This window comes from Garra rufa, chromosome 11 (assembly GCF_049309525.1).
Source record: "Garra rufa chromosome 11, GarRuf1.0, whole genome shotgun sequence".
NCBI classification, from domain to species: domain Eukaryota; kingdom Metazoa; phylum Chordata; class Actinopteri; order Cypriniformes; family Cyprinidae; genus Garra; species Garra rufa.
The window spans coordinates 49,042,784-49,061,988 of NC_133371.1; the positions used below are offsets into that span (position 1 = coordinate 49,042,784).

Below are 19,205 nucleotides of genomic sequence, written 5' to 3' on the forward strand. Positions count from 1 at the left end.
TTTCTGTATTTTTAATCAAGGAAACGCAGCCTTGATCAGCAGAAAGGTCTCTTTTAAAAAGCATTAAAAATCTTACTGATCCCAAACTTTTAAGCGGAAGTATATATCAGAGTGATCACAGACTCAACATGCGCAGAGAATCAAATGATCTCTTTAAGAGGCACATCATTGTGCAGGATAACATTTGTATTTGTCAAACCACTTCAGGCCTGAAGGCTTAAGACTCATTCATGCAGAAAAATGAGTCCCGTGACACTCACACACTCTTCTAACCCTGACTCACACACTCTCTGAACGTCAGAGTCTCCATGCGTCTCCTCCTGCCGTGTCTTTAGTCTTTAGGTGGGAATGATGAGGACAGACGTGCTTCTTCACAGGAAGAAGCGCAGAGACGTTCTGCTGTACATCATCGCTGTAGTTTTGCTGATATTCGCGGTGGTTCATCTCATCTTCTACGCTGGGAAGAGTTTTCAGGGTTCGGCTGCTGCGAGAGTCCGGCGGGATCTGGGTAAGAGAGATTTCATTCATTCAACAAGTGTTTGAGAATCAGACACGGATTGAACTCTGAAGTTCTATTGTGCTTTATACAATGCAAAGCAGCTTTACAGAAATAAACAAGAAAATAACTGTGTGAATGTTGTATAATGCATTAGTTATAAAACAAATTTTCAGCTTTCCAGTAGACAATAGAGACATTATTCAGATCAGTTCAGTTCAGATTTTGATTTCGTCTCATAGTGTCAAATTGATAATATGTGACCCTGGACCACAAAACCAGTCATAAGGGTCAATTTTTTGAAATTGAGATTTATACATCATCTGAAAGCTAATAATTAAGCTTTCCAACACTGAACAAAAAAACAAGCAAAATAATCTGCCAATGGGGTAAGAAAAATATTCTTGTTTTCTGTTTATAATAAGATTTTTTTGCTTACCTCATTGGCAGATTATTTAGCTTGTTCTAAGCAAAAACTCACTTCATTTTGACTTGGTTTTTTTTCTGAAAACAAGACAATAATTTTTACTCGTCTAGAAAATCCTTCTTGATTTAAGAATTTTTTGATATTTTGGCTGGAAACTTTTTGACAATCTAGAATCTGAGGGTGCAAAAAAATCTAAATATTGAGAAAATCGCCTTTAAAGTTGTCCATAAGTTCTTAGCAATGCATATTACTCATATCACAAATTAAGTTTTGATATATTTATGGTAGGAAATTTACATCCATCTTCATGGAACATGATATTAATATCTTAATGATTTTTGGCATAAAAGAAAAATTGATAATGTATTTTTGGCTATTGCTACAAATATACTCATGCTACTTGAGACTGGTTTTGTGGAACAGGGTCACATATTACTTCATATTAATTGTCTTTAACCCTCTGGTGCGCTTCTGTCAGTTTTGACCAAAAAAGTTATGTTTTGGTTTTTTAGTATTGTTTAAAATTGGTAAAGGTTTTTACATTCACTATGTGGACAAAAAAAATAATGGACTTAATTTAAAAAAAAAAAAAAACGGTTAAATGGTCCTGAAAAGACACACTTGTATTGTTCACGGAAAATGCTTTGTACTGCGGCTAAACAAAATCTGTGATATCAATCTGTTTTGTGATATCAACCTCAAATTCAGAACACAACTTGTTTAGATTTATGGCTTTTATTTGCATGCTGTTTTAGAGTAAAACATATATATATTTCATATAAAATGTAAAAAAAAAAATTCAAAGCTTTTTTAGTTTCACTTTTTTTTTTACTTTTTAATGTTTTTGTTTAAAAAAAGAGACTTGAGTCAACTCAAATTTGTGCTCCAAATAGTTCAAGTTGAAAATTTCATTTTCAGTTTCATGTTATAGATAACCAATAATAAACTATTCCATAAATAGGTTTCAGAACCATCAAACATCCCTTAAATATACAAAATATTAAATAAAAAATATGATTAAACTAAACTTCAAAAAGTGATTTTCTTGCATAGTATTTGTGTCTTGTTTTCTAGTATAAATATCTAAGAATTCTTGAATCAAGATGAATTTACTTTAAAAGTAAAATTACTTAAGATATTATGTCTTAAAAAAAGTTTGTTTTTGCTTAATTCAAGCACAGATATCTGCCAATGGGGCAAAAATAATCTTGTTTAGCCTTTGAATTAAGATTAATTTTCTTGCTCCATTGGCAGATATTTTTGGCTTGGTTTAAGCAAAAACAAGACATAATATCTTAAGTCAATTTACTTGTAACAAGTGTAGAAAATTTATTTCACTGAGATAAAAACACCTCTCAAAGATCTGTGTGTGTGTGTGTGTGTGTGTGTGTGTGTGTGTGTGTGTGTGTGTGTGTGTGTGTGTGTGTGTCTGTGTGTGTGTGTCTGTGTGTGTGTGTGTGTGTGTGTGTGTGTGTGTGTGTGTGTGTGTGTGTGTGTGTGTGTGTGTGTGTGTGCGTGTGCGTGTGCGTGTGCGTGTGCGTGTGCGTGTGCGTGTGTGTGTGTGTGTGTGCGTGTGTGTGTGTGTGTGTGTGTGTGTGTGTGTGTGTGTACCTGGTATTCATCACGTTGTGGGGACCAAATGTCCCCACAAGGATAGGAATACCAGTAGATTTTGACCTTGTGGGGACATTTCTTAGGTCCCCATGAGGAAACAGGCTTATAAATCATGCACAATGAGTTTTTTTGAGGAAGTAAAAGTGTGCACAATCTCCTGTGAGGGCTAGGTTTAGGTGTAGGGTAGGTGTAGGGCCATAGAAAGTACGGTTTGTACAGTATGAAAACCATTACGCCTATGGAATGTCCCCATAAAACATGTAAACCCAACATGTGTGTGTGTGTGTGTGTGTGCGTGTGCGTGTGCGTGTGTGTGTGTGTGTGTGTGTGTGTGTGTGTGTGTGTGCGTGTGTGTGTGTGTGTGTGTGTGTGTGTGTACCTGGTATTCATCACGTTGTGGGGACCAAATGTCCCCACAAGGATAGGAATACCAGTAGATTTTGACCTTGTGGGGACATTTCTTAGGTCCCCATGAGGAAACAGGCTTATAAATCATGCACAATGAGTTTTTTTGAGGAAGTAAAAGTTTGCATAATCTCCTGTGAGGGCTAGGTTTAGGTGTAGGGCGATAGAAAATATGGTTTGTACAGTATAAAAACCATTACGCCTATGGAATGTCCCCATAAAACATGTAAACCCAACATGTGTGTGTGTGTGTGTGTGTGTGTGTGTGTGTGTGTGTGTGTGTGTGTGTGTGTGTCTGTCTGTGTGTGTCTGTGTGTGTGTGTGTGTGTGTGTTTCAGAAAATGTGTCTGACTGCATCCCACCGCAGTCGTCTGAATTTCCTGATGGATTCTTCACGGTTCAGGAGAGGAAGGATGGAGGGATTCTGATTTATTTTATGATCATTTTCTACATGCTTCTTGCTGTGTCGATCGTGTGTGATGATTACTTCCTGCCGTCTCTGGAGCTCATCAGCGAACGTAAGTTGTGTTTTGTGGTGTTTCTGCTTGTGTGTGTTCAGTGTGATTTCAACAGATCTGTGTTTTAGGTCTCGGTCTTTCGCAGGACGTCGCTGGAGCTACTTTCATGGCCGCTGGGAGCTCAGCACCGGAACTCGTCACCGCATTTCTGGGTAATTTTTTTTTTTTTTCTATTTAAAGTTTTTAGAGAAATCTTAGACAAAATTGATACATAAAGACAACTAATATTGTAGTAACTTTTTTTTTTTTTTTTTTTTTTTGTTAAATTATTACTGAATGATTAAAATGACTGATTAATTGATTCACAAGATGGCGATTTACCCTTTCTGCATAAAATTCAATGATTTTTTTTAAAACTCTGCATCTACAAAGTGACGAAAAAAGAATGTGCATCATTGCTTTTTTGTTTTTTGTGTTTTTTATTCAGTTTATGAAGGTGATGTAAACTGCATCATTATATATTCTATGGTAGTTATACCGTAATATAATATTTTGTATATGTAACTTTTTACATATACATAAGTTTTATTGTACATTACAAAAAATAACAATTTTATTCATTTCAATACATTTACTGTCAATACAGACACTGAATATCTAATGTGCCCATTGCCCCCGACATGTTTTTTCACTGACGGCCCTAACAAGAAAATTTTGAGTTTCCCACTCATAATAAGAACTTTGTGGTGGCATTCATGTGCATCCAACTCATAAATAAGATCTATCCGAGATGACTTGAATGCACCATATGGTGAGATTGAATCCGTGGCGTTCAGTGCAGAGTATGATCAGGTGTGTTTGTGCTCAGGTGTGTTTGTGACGAAGGGAGACATCGGCGTGAGCACCATCATGGGATCAGCCGTCTATAACCTGCTGTGCATCTGTGCGGCGTGTGGCCTGCTGTCCTCTGTGGTGTGTGACCATAGTATTATTCTCATGCCGTATCTGTATTGTCTGTGTATCTGATTTAGTGTTTGTTTCAGGTGGGTCGTCTCTCCTGCTGGCCGTTGTTCAGGGATTGTGTGGCGTACGCCATCAGCGTCGCTGCAGTCATCGCCATCATCTCAGATAACAGAGTTCACTGGTGAGTTTGTGATCATTCTGTTTCCAAACACAGCCTGAATAAAGCAGTTTTAATACAAATGCATTGTTTGTGCTTAGTAGCAGCACATTGTTCAGAACAAGTGTTTACACATATCCTGAAAAGTGAAGCTGAAATCGATTTGAATTCGAATTTCGATCGCCATCTGGTGGCTGGTATCAGTATAGATCATAAACCCTCAATAAATTGAGCCTTACGACTGGTTTTGTGGTCCAGGGTTACATTTTAGGTAGTTCTTGTCAAGCTGATGTATGTTCAAGTGTTTGTTTTTCTAATAAGTTTGCTTTTGGCGTCATGATTGTGAGCTTGCTCCACGTGACTTCATTTTTACAAAAGGACAGTGGCAATTCTGAGATGTTTTGGCTTCACTTTTCTATAGTGGACTGGAGACGTGTCATCCATCTTTTTCCTGGAAAAAAAAGTCAGAATTGTAAGATACAAACTCAGACCAGAAAATAAAGTTTTTAAAATGTAATTGTGGATTTTATCTCACATTTCTAAGGTTTTTTGCAATTTTACACAATCGCAATTATATCTCGCAATTCTGACTTTTTCTATTTTTCTATTAGAAATGCAAAAAAAAAAATAACAATTACAATTTGTTTTAAGAATGTGAAAATCTTGAAAATTTTCAAAAAATAAAAAAAATCTAAACATTTCAGATTTTTTTTTTACAACATCCAACTTACAATTCACTTTTTTAAAATCAAAATTGCAAAATTTTGAAAATTGTAAAAATCACTTACAGTTTGACTTTTTTTACAAAAATGAAAAAAAAAAAAAAAACCCATCTCACAACTGTCTTGCAACAACTTGCAATTTTTAATCAAAATTGCATAGTTTTGAAAATTGAAGTGTTTTGCCTATGAATTTGGAAGCCCGTTTCCACCACTTAATTAAAAATAAATTTAAACAAATTTATTGCGGCTTATATCACAATTCTGACTCTTTTATTTTTCAGAATTGGCAGTTTATTTCTCGGAAGTTTGACTTTACTCGCAATTGCAAGTTTATATTACACAATTGCGACTTTAATTCTCAGAATTTTGAGTTTATATCATGCAATTCCAGAGAACTGCATATATTGCAATATCAAAATCCCAAGATATAAGTTTGTAATTCTGAAAATAAAATCAGAATTTCAAGATTCTTGGAATTCTGATAAATAGAGTCGCAATTTGCAGGATAGAAACTTGCAATTCTGAGACAGAATTGCGAGATACTACTTGCAATTGCAAGAAAAAAACTTAGAATTGCGAGTTTATATCTCACAAGTTTGATTTTATATCTTGCAATTCTGACTTAACTTGCAATTGCGACTTTATTTTTCAGAATTGTGAGTTTATATCATGCAATGATAAAAGTTCGCAATTCTGAGTAATGAAGTCAGGATTTCGAGATAAAACTCGGAATTCTGAGAAATAAAGTTGCAATTTGCATAATAGAAATTTGTAACCTGACTCAGAATTGCAAGTTTATATCATGCAAATTGTGACTCTATTTCTCAGAATTCTGAGTTTTTATCTCGAAATTCTGATTTTATTTACAGAATTGCAAACTTATATCTCGGGATTATGATATTGCAATATATGCAATTCTCTGGAACTGCATGATATAAACTCACAGTTCTGAGAAATAAAGTTGCAATTGCTTGATATAAACCTGCAATTGCGAGTTAAGTCAGAATTCCGAGAAATAAAAAAAAAACTCAGAATTGCAAGTTTATATCTCACAATTTTGACTTTATATCCTGTAATTCTGACTTTATAACTCACAATTGTGCGTTTATATCTCAAAAAAAAACCTCAGAATTGCGAGATGTAAATTTGAAATTGCGAGAAGAAAAGTCAGAATTCTGAGATGCTAAGTCGCAAATACCTTTTTTATGTTTTATTCAGTGGAGGAAACAGGCTTCCATGTATGAAAGCACATCATCCCCAATATCCATGTGTGTATATCTGCTGTGTTTGAGCTGTGACTGTGGTGTGTTGTGTGTGTGCAGGTATGACAGCGCGTGTCTCCTGCTGGTGTACGGCGTGTACGTGTGTGTGCTGTGTTTCGATCTGAAGATCAGCGAGTACGTGATGCAGCGCTTCAGTCCGTGCTGCTCGTGTCTGAATAAGAGTTCTCAGGAGCGTGACGAGCAGCAGCCGCTGGTGGGATGGAGTGACGAAAGCAGCCTCCGCCTCCACCGCCGCTCCAGAGCAGACAGCGGCATCTTCCAGGACGATTCGGGATATTCCCATCTGTCACTCAGCCTGCACGGCCTCAACGAGATCACCGATGGTACAGCATCTCATCACACAGTCCGTCTGCACTTTTGCATAAAAAATGCTTTTCTGTTGCATCTCACTTTTTTGAATTTTTGTAAAACCTACAAAGAATCCCGTCTCCACAAAACACGTTTCCGCTGCATCAAGGTTATTATAGTTTTGCTTTTTTTAAATGTTCAAATTTGCAATTTCATTTTTATTAGCTTCATTAACAGTTTGATCAGTTTTGAGTTTCGTTTTTATGTTGTGAACACATTTCTATTTAGTTTTTATATACTTCAGTTTCAGTTTCAGTTTTAGATTCAACCAATAAGCAAAAAATAAAGTGAGACAAAATATCAATTGCTGCAGTCTATTTAAAAGTGTTTAATTTATTTGAATGAATGATTAATCATGCAATACATAATATTTGTATTTAAAAGATAATATACTGTATTTAATTCTCCAATTTTAATATTACTTTTATGAAAAAGTGGTTTGGATGAATAAAAACATTACTTGATGAATCAGCATTTTAAATGAATCTCTATTCAATGATAAATACAATTTTACATCATGCAATTGCGACTTAGAATTGTGAGTTTACATTATGCAATTTCAGAGAATTGTATATATTGCAATATCACAATCCCGAGATATGAACTTGCAGTTCTGAGAAACAGCCGCAATTTGCATGATATAAACTTGCAATTGCAAGAAATAATCTCAGAACTGTGAGTTTATATCTTGAAATTTTTACTTTATATCTCACAATTCTGACTTAACTCACAATTGCAAGTTTATATCATGCAATTCCAACTTTATTTTTCAGAATTGTGAGTTTATATCATGCAATTCCAGAGAACTGCAGATATTGCAATATAAGAATCCCAAGATATAAACTACTACTTGCAATTGCACGTTCATGTATCGCAATTTTGATTCTAAAGTAAGCTAAATAAAGTGAGACAAAATATCAATTGCTGCAGTCTATTTAAAATTGTTTAATTTATTTGAATGAATTATAAATGATGCAATACATAATATTTGTATTTAAAATATAATATACTGTATTTAATTCACCAATTTTAATATTACTTTTATGAAAAAGTGGTTTGGATGAATAAAAACATTACTGGATGAATCAGCATTTTAAATGAATCTCTATTCAATGATAAATACATTTTTTAACAGTTACTTGTTGCCACCTAGAGGCCAAACAATGCAATCGACACATACGTTATTTGAAGCGCCAATTACTTTCAGAAGATAACATGCTCTATGTTGGTTTCTATCATAGACATCAGTGTTTATATCCAAACTATGATCTTTAATCTCAGTATTGCTGTGATGATATTAATGACTGTTTCTTACCTAAACATGATGACTGCTCTTTCTGTGTCAGTGGCAGTGCAAATACAGATTTAAATGTTCCATCAAAATCATTGTCATTTAGAAATGAGATTACGTGTGTGTTTGAATCTCTATCTTTTAATGATTAATCAGCTCTAGTATATTGGTTTGATTGCTTGTGTTACATAAAAATTAAATAATTTAGCTTAACTAGATTTAATGCAGGTGCTGTTCGTGTCTTTATTTTTCCGCCATGGGGTGAGAACGCAATGATTACGAAAACGATTATTTATTTTTGATTATTATTTTTTTATTCCAGGTAGTTTTTCAATAAAAGTTGTTAGTTTTGTTTCATTTTAGTTTTTTATTTATTTTGACGTTTTTATTTTATTTCAGTTTACAAAGATGTTTTCTGATCAGTCGTTTTTTGTCTTAGTTTTAGTTTTCGTTAAAGAAAATAACCTTGTGCTGCATGTAACAAACCATAATAATAGTGTTTTTTAGCATTTGCACATTTGTCTCTCTCAGAGCAGAAGAGTGTGTTCACGATGCCGGATCACGATGTGAAGCGGATCCTGTGGGTTCTGTCTCTGCCGATCATCGTTCTGCTGTTCCTGACCGTTCCCGACTGCAGGAGACGATTCTGGAGGAAATGCTACATGATCACCTTCCTGATGTCTGCCGTCTGGATCTCCGCATTCACATACGTGCTGGTGTGGATGGTCACCATTGTCGGTAAACACACCTTTGTCTGTTTGTTCTGTTCATGTAGTGATTCAAACCAATGAGCTTTGTGTTACGAACATCATGCTCAACCCGATGAGCTACAGGAAATACAAGTCAAGTTTATTTGTATGGCACTTTAAAAAGAATAGATTCAAAGCAGCTTTACAGACTGTCATACTGTTTCGTCTGTAATGCTTCAGTGCTTTTGTTTGATTGCGGTCAGTTTCGTTTGATTAGAAGATTCAAATATTTGTCGTTTAAGTATGAGGTCTTAATATTGGTTGGTTTTGTTCAACTATGTGATCTAAATATTTGTCATTTTGTTCAATTAAGAGATCTAAATATTTATTGGTTTTGTTAGCTTTCGAGATTGAAATGTTTGTTGTTTCGTTCGAGTATGAGATTTATATATTGGTTGGTTTCGTTCGAGTATGAGATTTATATATTGGTTGGTTTCGTTCGATTATGAGATTTATATATTGGTTGGTTTCGTTCGATTATGAGATTTATATATTGGTTGGTTTCGTTCGATTATGAGATTTATATATTGGTTGGTTTCGTTCGATTATGAGATTTATATATTGGTTGGTTTCGTTCGAGTATGAGATTTATATATTGGTTGGTTTCGTTCGAGTATGAGATTTATATATTGGTTGGTTTCGTTCGAGTATGAGATTTATATATTGGTTGGTTTCGTTCGAGTATGAGATTTATATATTGGTTGGTTTCGTTCGAGTATGAGATTTATATATTGGTTGGTTTCGTTCGAGTATGAGATTTATATATTGGTTGGTTTCGTTCGATTATGAGATTTATATATTGGTTGGTTTCGTTCGAGTATGAGATTTATATATTGGTTGGTTTCGTTCGATTATGAGATTTATATATTGGTTGGTTTCGTTCGATTATGAGATTTATATATTGGTTGGTTTCGTTCGATTATGAGATTTATATATTGGTTGGTTTCGTTCGAGTATGAGATTTATATATTGGTTGGTTTTGTTCGAGTATGAGATTTATATATTGGTTGGTTTTGTTCGAGTATGAGATTTATATATTGGTTGGTTTCGTTCGATTATGAGATTTATATATTGGTTGGTTTCGTTCGAGTATGAGATTTATATATTGGTTGGTTTTGTTCGAGTATGAGATTTATATATTGGTTGGTTTCGTTCGAGTATGAGATTTAAATATTTGTTGGTTTTGTTCGAGTATGAGATTTATATATTGGTTGGTTTCGTTCGAGTATGAGATTTATATATTGGTTGGTTTCGTTCGATTATGAGATTTATATATTGGTTGGTTTCGTTCGATTATGAGATTTATATATTGGTTGGTTTCGTTCGATTATGAGATTTATATATTGGTTGGTTTCGTTCGAGTATGAGATTTATATATTGGTTGGTTTCGTTCGATTATGAGATTTATATATTGGTTGGTTTCGTTCGAGTATGAGATTTATATATTGGTTGGTTTTGTTCGAGTATGAGATTTATATATTGGTTGGTTTCGTTCGAGTATGAGATTTATATATTGGTTGGTTTCGTTCGATTATGAGATTTATATATTGGTTGGTTTCGTTCGAGTATGAGATTTATATATTGGTTGGTTTTGTTCGAGTATGAGATTTATATATTGGTTGGTTTCGTTCGAGTATGAGATTTATATATTGGTTGGTTTCGTTCGAGTATGAGATTTATATATTGGTTGGTTTCGTTCGATTATGAGATTTATATATTGGTTGGTTTCGTTCGATTATGAGATTTATATATTGGTTGGTTTCGTTCGAGTATGAGATTTATATATTGGTTGGTTTCGTTCGAGTATGAGATTTATATATTGGTTGGTTTCGTTCGATTATGAGATGTAAATATTTGTTGGTTATGTTTAAATATGAGAATTAAATATTGGTTGGTTTTGTTCAATTAAGAGACTTAAATGTTTGTTGTTTTTCGAGAGTATAAAACTTGTTTGGTTTTGTTTGTTTACGATATTTAAATATTGGTTGTTTTTGTTCGATTTCAAGAACTAAACATTTGTCAGTTATGTTCAGTTAGATTTAAACGTCAATTGGTTTTGTTTGATTACAAGATTTAAATATTGTTTGGTTTTGTTCAATTAACAGATTTACACCTCAGTCAGGTTTGTTTTATTGCGAAACTTAAATATTGGTCAGCTATGTTCGATTAACAGATTTAAAAATTGGTCGATTTTGTTAGATTAAGACAGGGCTATTCAATTGGCGGCCCGCGGGCCCAATGCGGCCCGCCAATCATCTTCGTCCGGCCCGAGGGAGCAGCAGGTGGCTTGAATGGTTTTTGCACTAATTAGTTTGTCCACTAGGCGGCGGGCCAGCCAAAAAAGAAAAGCAAGAGAGCCAAGAACAACAACAATCTACCGGAGATCGCAACATCATCAATAGACGGCAGATTTGACAAGCGCTTGTAGGGCTCCAGACTGCGACCAAATGGTCGCATTTTTTCTGCCGGTGCGACTAAATTTTGTGAGTGGTCGCAATGGCGCGACCACCGCGTTATTCAACTCATAAGCGCTGCTATTTCTGTTTCATATGAGAAACATTAAACGGCAAACGAAGCGAAAGAGAAACCAAAGCGCGCCACATTTGAGCTGCGCAGCGCGGACCGTTTATCAGCTCGGACCGCAACGCAAACACACTTGTCCAAGCTCAGAACAGCATCGGGAACCAAAGTTGATTTCGCGACACTGTTACTGCACAGTGCTGCGAGATCCAGTGAAAAGTGTTTGAATTCGCCCAGAATGAATTAAGGTTGCTGAAAGATCAGTGAGAATCATTCAAATTCTGCTCAGAATTCTGTTTTTAACAGCGCTGATGTACGCTATGTCAGACAACCAGTCACACCAACTTAAGCAAAGTCGAATGTTATTACATTATTCATTTCAGTGTTTGTATAACCTTTTGAGAGAGAAATTCAAGCACTTTTCAATGACTTTCAAGCATTTTGCACAACCATTTTAAGCACTTTAAAGCTCTTATGATTCAATTTGAATGTTATCTTGATATTGATATTGAAAATATACTTTGTGGTAAACAAACACTTATGTAAAATTAAAAACATAAAATATCGATTATAACCAGTATATGGCAATAATAATCTGTCTATTTTATGCATATACAATTTATAGTTTATATGAAGATTGTTTTAAAATCACCTAAATTAAAAGCTGTTATATATTTCAGAGCCTATTAAATGTTGGGCTTTCAATTCTACTGTAATGTTTAATGGACATAATTAATATGTAAAACTGAGAGAAAATTCATTTAATAGAGTCACCAGTAGCAATATTGAAATCAATACTTCATTAATAATAGGCTACTTGGTAAAAAGATGCTATTAAACACATATTTAAAAATACTTTGTTGTTTCTACCTTAATTTGGAGGTTCATTGTGAAATTATGACAGTATAAATATGCGATTATTCATGATTAATTACAAAAAAATGTGTGATTTTTTTTTTTTTTTAAATTGATTGACAGACAGCACCGTAACCTTTTATAGATGTTGGTGTTGGTAATATTAGTTCCTTTTAGTGAAAATGCATTTCAGTGTAATTGTATAGGCCCCCTAGAAAAAGATCGGGACGGCCCCCATCCCCTTGGCCCGCTTCAAATTTCCAGTTCGATAATCCGGCCCTCAAATGGATCTAATTGAATAGCCCTGGATTAAGACATTGACATTTGTTAAACATTTGTTTTGTTCAAAGCAAGAGTGATTCTAAAACTGTATTCAACTAAAGACTAACTAAAGGCTTACAAAACAATTCCCAGAACATCTCAATTATTTCAGCATCAGTGCAGACATGCAGGACTGATTTATAGCAACATGCAGTAGATCTAGTGATTTGATTTGCCCTTTCTGAATATTTCATACTGTCTGGAAGTTTCCTGTATGAAATTGACAGAAGAAGAAGCTGCTGTTGTTCAGTATGGCTGTTATCAGAATGTCTAGTCTAGTTCTGATCAATTATTTAGCATCGCAGTCGTCCAGTAGCTGTGTGTTGGGGTTTGGATCGGGTCACATGCTCAGATCTCCATTCCTGAAATGCCAGCGCTGTATCCTGAAGGATTATGATGCTGGAGACTCCAGTCTCTCCGCTCGGTCCGTGCTGGATTACGGCCGGCTGAAGCCCACGGGGCCCATGAGAAACCATGTGATGCAGCCGTATATAATAGGATTATTATCCTGCACACGGTCACACAGATTCACATGAGCGCTGGAGAGCAGGCGGAGCTTTAGAGCAACACTAATGAGAGCAGGTACTGACAGAGAGAAACCATGAGGACGTCATCCACTGCAGGAACCACTGAACCTCCTGCCCCTCAGTAAAGCAGCTCACTGACGCCTGAGATGGAGTTTGAATGTTATTCTTCTGCTCACCAAGGCTGCATTTATTTGATCAAAAATATCGAAAAATATGAAATATTATTTCAATTAAAAAATAGCAGTTTTCTTTGTGAATCTATGCTAAAATGTAATTTATTCCTGTGATTGAAGCTGAATTTTCAGCTCACATGATCCTTCAGAAAACATCAAGTTGGCTTGAAAAAGCCAATTTACTGTTATAATATTTAAACTTCTTCTTATGAGACTAAATTTATAAAATATGTCTCCTCCTAGAATTTTTAAGCTACAATCACCAAACTTGGCCCAGACCTTCAGACTGGTCTGATAGGGGTTGCTGTATCTTTTTAGACTGATTCGGCTTACGGTTTTCGAAAACCAGACTATCAAAAATCCTGTAGACTTACATTGACGGAATGGTCAAACCAGTGAAGATTCTTCAAACTCCAACTGTCAAAATTCAAATCTAAACTCCCAGAATCCCTTGAGACTCATTCATGCTATCAACATGCTAATCATGCTAGAATCATGCAAGTAACAAGCTACAAACATGTTAGCGACATGCTAGTAACTTGCTAATCATGCTAACATGTTACTAACTTGATAATCATGCTACTAACATATTAATCATGCTAGAATCGTGCTAACAAAATGCTAGTAACATGTTAATCATACTACAAACATATTAACAACATGCTAGTAATATGCTACTAACTTGCTAATCATGCTAGTAACATGATATTAACTTGGTAATCATTGTAGTAACTTGTTAATCATGTTAGTAACATGCTTCCAATTTGCTAATCATGTTAACATGCTAGTAACGTGCTAATCATGCTATAACAATTCTAGCCACATGCTAATCATGCTAGAAACATGCTAGTAACTTGTTAATAATGCTATCATGTTAGTAACATGCTTCCAATTTGTTAATCATGTTAACATGCTAACAACTTGCTAATCATGCTAACAACATGCTAATCATGCTATAACAATTCTAGCCACATGCTAATCATGCTAGAAACATGCTAGTAACTTGTTAATAATGCTATCATGTTAGTAACATGCTTCCAATTTGTTAATCATGTTAACATGCTAACAACTTGCTAATCATGCTAACAACATGCTAATCATGCTATAACAATTCTAGCCACATGCTAATCATGCTAGAAACATGCTAGTAACTTGTTAATAATGCTATCATGTTAGTAACATGCTTCCAATTTGTTAATCATGTTAACATGCTAACAACTTGCTAATCATGCTAACAACATGCTAATCATGCTATAACAATTCTAGCCACATGCTAATCATGCTAGAAACATGCTAGTAACTTGTTAATAATGCTATCATGGTAGTAACATGCTTCCAATTTGTTAATCATGTTAACATGCTAGCAACTTGCTAATCATGCTAACAAAATGCTAACAACATGCTAATCATGCTATAAAAATTCTAGCCACATGCTAATCATGTTAGAAGCATGCCAGTATGTTAGTAACATGTCAATAACATGTTAATTATGCAATAAACATGCTAACAACATGCTAGTAACTTGCTAATCATGTTAACAACATGCTAGAAACAGGTTAACTACATGCTAATCATGCTAATAACATGCTGGAAACATTTTGATCACGCTAGCAACAATCTAGTAACGTGCTAATCATGCTAGCAAAATACCAGTAACTTGTTAATCATGCTAGAAACATGTTAACAACATGCTAATCATGCTAACAACAAGCTAGTAATATGCTAATCATGTTATAAACACTTACAAATTTTGCTAGTAACATGCTGCATGCAAAATGCTATCTACTATTTCTAATCTCTTTAAAACTACTTCAAACTTCTAGCTTTTAAAACTTTCTAACTTCCTGTTTTAGCTTTCTCAAGCCAACTTTAAAGTTAGTCTTGACAAACTTTTTTTAATCTAGTTTTAATATGCTGATATGCTGCTTCACCCTAAAGAAAAAAATGAAACTTCTGCCATTTACTCTTCCTCGTGTCTTTCCAAACCTTTACGAGTTTCTTTTATTTGTTGAACTAAATATTTTAAAGGGTGTCTGGAACCAAACAGTTTGACCCATTGACTTCCATAGTATTATTTTTCATACCACGAAAGTCAACAGCCAGCTGTGTGGTTATGTCTGTTACTAAAGGAAATCTTAACAGGATCTGCAGTGGATGGGTTTCATCTGTTGTTTGTGTTCAGGAGAGACGCTGGGAATCCCGGACACGGTGATGGGAATGACACTTCTAGCGGCGGGAACCAGCATCCCAGACACCGTGGCCAGCGTGATGGTCGCTCGTGAAGGTAAAGGCCCCCTCGTGCGTCCAGTCGTCGCTGTGTGGAAGGTGCTCTTCATCAGAGCTGCTCTGTGTGTCTCTCGCAGGTAAAGCTGACATGGCCATGTCCAACATCGTGGGCTCAAACGTGTTCGACATGCTGTGTCTGGGTCTGCCGTGGTTCATCAAGACGGTGTTTGTGGACACTGGGTCTCCGGTGGAGGTCAACAGCTCAGGTCTGGTCTTCATGTCCTGCACGCTGCTGCTCTCCATCGTCTTCCTCTTCGTGGCCGTTCACGTCAACGGATGGAAGCTGGACTGGAAGCTGGGTCTGGTGTCTCTGGCGTGTTACGTGCTCTTCGCCACGCTCTCCATCCTCTACGAGCTCGGGATCATTGGGAACAATCCCATCCGCGCCTGCGGTGACTGAAGCCCAAATGGGACGATCTGATATAACCTCACTGATGAGGCAATGCAAAATAATGCTTTCCTTACTTAGATTTTTTGTCTTTTTTCCAGCCAAAATATCTAAATATTCTTAAATCAAGAAGGATTTTCTAGACGAGTAAAAATTATTTATTGTTTTCAGTAAAAACAAGTCAAAAGTAAGTGTTTTTGCTTGAAACAAGATGAATAATCTGCCAGTGGGGGAAAAATAGTCTAGTTTTCTGTTTGAAATAAGATTATTTTTCTTACCCCATTGGAAGATTATTTTGATTGTTTCAAGCAAAAACACTTAATTTTAACTTGTCTAGAAAATCCTTCTTGATTAAAGAATTTTTAGATATTTTGGCTGGAAACAAGACAAAAAATCTTAAGAAAAGCATTTTTTGCAGTGTTGTGCATTTTTTTTTTTTTTTTTTTTAAATAGAAGCCATTTTTTTACTGGCTTATTGATTTCACAATCAACATCAACCACATCAGAGCATCAGTGCGTCACATTAATGAAAACAAATCACAAAAAATTGTCCATAAAGTGATTCTGTAACAATGGATGCTCTTGACCTCGCTCTATCATAAAAACGTTTATATTCACATAACTTCAAAACTGATTTTGACTTTTCAGCATTTTCCTTTTGTGCACTAGTTAACGATGCAAAAGTCAAATATTTTTATTTTTTAATATGGAAGAAGCAAAAATTCTTAGACTGTAACTTAAAGGAGAAGTTCACTTTCAGAACAAAAATGTACAGATAATGTACTCACCCCCTTGTCATCCGAGATGTTCATGTCTTTCTTTCTTCAGTCGATAAGAAATTGTTTTTTGAGGAAACATTGCAGGATTTCTCTCCATATAGTGGATTTCAATGGTGCTCTGAGTTTGAACTTCCAAAATGCAGTCAGTTAAGTCAGACTAAAAATTTTTACCTTTTCAAAATTTGTACATTTTTTGGCTTGGAATGGGATGACATTTGGTGACTTTTGTCACATTAGATATGCAAACACACACACACAAAATCATGATTTGGATGTTAAAGAGTCAAAGAATAAAGTAACACTTGTTACCTTTGCATTTAAAAAATGACTGGTAAAACGGCTCATAAACAGTGCATAGCATGGTAACATCCCCTTACAATTCTAAACAATACTCAATGTAGTACATTGACTTTCCAAAAAAAAAAAAAAACATTTCAAGGCCTTCATCACTTTTGACCACGAATGTACCAAGTGTGACCCAAAAATGAAGTGGAACAACAGTAATACATTTGTTATTTCCAGTAATTTTCTCCAGTTGACCATTTGATGTCTAAATTATTTCTGGTTTCCCAATTTGTTTTGATGGTGGCAAGAGTTGAGTTTTTCTAAAACTGTATTGCTCAGGGATTTTGGTCAATGTGATAAAATGAGTTATTTGAAAAAACAAATTAAATTCAATTCTTTTAGTAATCGATATGTCAAAGATCATGTATTTCCTCAGTATGTTCATGTTTTATCTTCCAGTGTTTATAGTCACAGAATCACTTGTATAAGCTTTAACTCCCGTTTTCTACCTCACTGAATTCATCCAGACAAGGTTTATTTTATTTTTTGGAGGTTCTTATTACTGTAACATTACATTGCAATAAAAAAAATCATGATGCATAATTTTTTTCATAATTTTTTTTTTTTTGAAAGGCATTTTTACATTCATGCATCTGATAAAGGTTAGTGTCAAGTTACAGTTCTGAAGATGAATTCTAAGTTTCTAAGCATGTGTAAAGTCTGGTTCATTCATTAAAAAAATTCATGCCTTAAAAAGTCGAAATCACGACACGTAAGTCATAATTACGAGTTTAGAAAAGTGACAATTATGACTTAAGTTGAAATTATGACTTTAAAAATCATAATTATGAGATAAGTCGAAATAATGACTTAAAAAGTTACAAGATAAAAAGTAAAAAAAGACTTACTAAATCGAAATTTACTTTATAAGTTAATTATTAAATAATCAATATAATCAAATAATTACGAGATACAAAGTTGAAATTATGAATTTAAACATAATTATGAGATAAAAGTTGAAATTAATGTATATATATTTATACTTAAGTCACAATTATAAGATAAAAGGTCTAAATTATGAAGTCGAAATTATGACTTATGAAGTTTCTAAGAATGTTTAAAGTCTGGTGCACAGATGAAAAGTTCTCAAAACTTTTTTATGTTGCATGACTGTAAATCTTAGTCATATATTTGTCCATCTTGACATTGACAGTTCATTTGCTAGATCAGTGCGATTAATGCTTAATATTTGAAAGTCTAATAAATTCCATTAAATGTCTTGCTAAGCATAATTTTACGTTATGTCTTAAGAATTTTTAAGAATACAAAACATTCTTAACATTTTTCCTCGGTTTCTCTTTTACTGTATATAAATCATCTTAAGAACTGTAACCATTTAATGAACACTGTGTTAAATGTTACATTTTTGGTGGCTTTAAAACAATTATCGAACTCTTGAAATCTTCAAAAAATTGAGTATTTTTGTAAATACAAATGTTTTTTATTTAAATTAAAATAAGAAAATAGCAGTTATGAAATGTATAAGAACATTAAGATTCCTCAAATTAATCCTAAATTCATGAAGCGCAATTATATACTTAAGTTGTAATTATGTAATTTATTTTATTTTTTGGAGGTTCTTATTACTGTAACATTACATTGCAATAAAAAAAATCATGATGCATAATTTTTTATGTAAATTAGGACTTTCTAAACTAAATTATGACTTAGTAAATCAAAATTATAACTTAAGTTGCAATTCTGAGATAAAATGTAAATATGACATAAGTGATAATGAGATAAGTCAAAATTATGATATACTTAAGTCATAATTATGGAATAAAAATAAATTATGACCAAGTCAACATTTTGATATAATTAAGTCAATTACTAAGTATCATATATTCGACTTTGTCGAAATTTTGACTTGAGTCATAATTTTGAGAAGTCATAATTTAGATTTTTTTTTATTTTGTAATTATGACAAGTCGAAATTATGACAGTCAATTTTGACAGACTTAAGTCGAAATAAGATACAAAGTTGAAATTATGACTTTAGGTTGTTATTATGGGATAAAAAGTCTAAATTATGATATAAAACTAAATGATGACATAAATAATCTTAAGAACTGTAACCATTTAATAAACACTGTGTTAA

General features: G+C 34.1%; 1 protein-coding gene across 1 annotated transcript; it reads left to right on the forward strand.

Annotated features, from left to right (window-relative positions):
* Positions 1–351: 351 nt before the first annotated feature.
* Positions 352–16,465, forward strand: LOC141345832 (sodium/potassium/calcium exchanger 5-like). The gene is made up of 9 exons (XM_073850751.1): positions 352–508; positions 3,281–3,460; positions 3,529–3,612; positions 4,269–4,372; positions 4,444–4,544; positions 6,565–6,848; positions 8,696–8,902; positions 15,492–15,593; positions 15,673–16,465. The coding sequence occupies exons 1-9, from the start codon at positions 352–354 to the stop codon at positions 15,993–15,995; spliced, it is 1,542 nt and encodes a 513-aa protein (XP_073706852.1). The 3' UTR covers positions 15,996–16,465.
* The last annotated feature ends 2,740 nt before the right edge of the window (positions 16,466–19,205 follow it).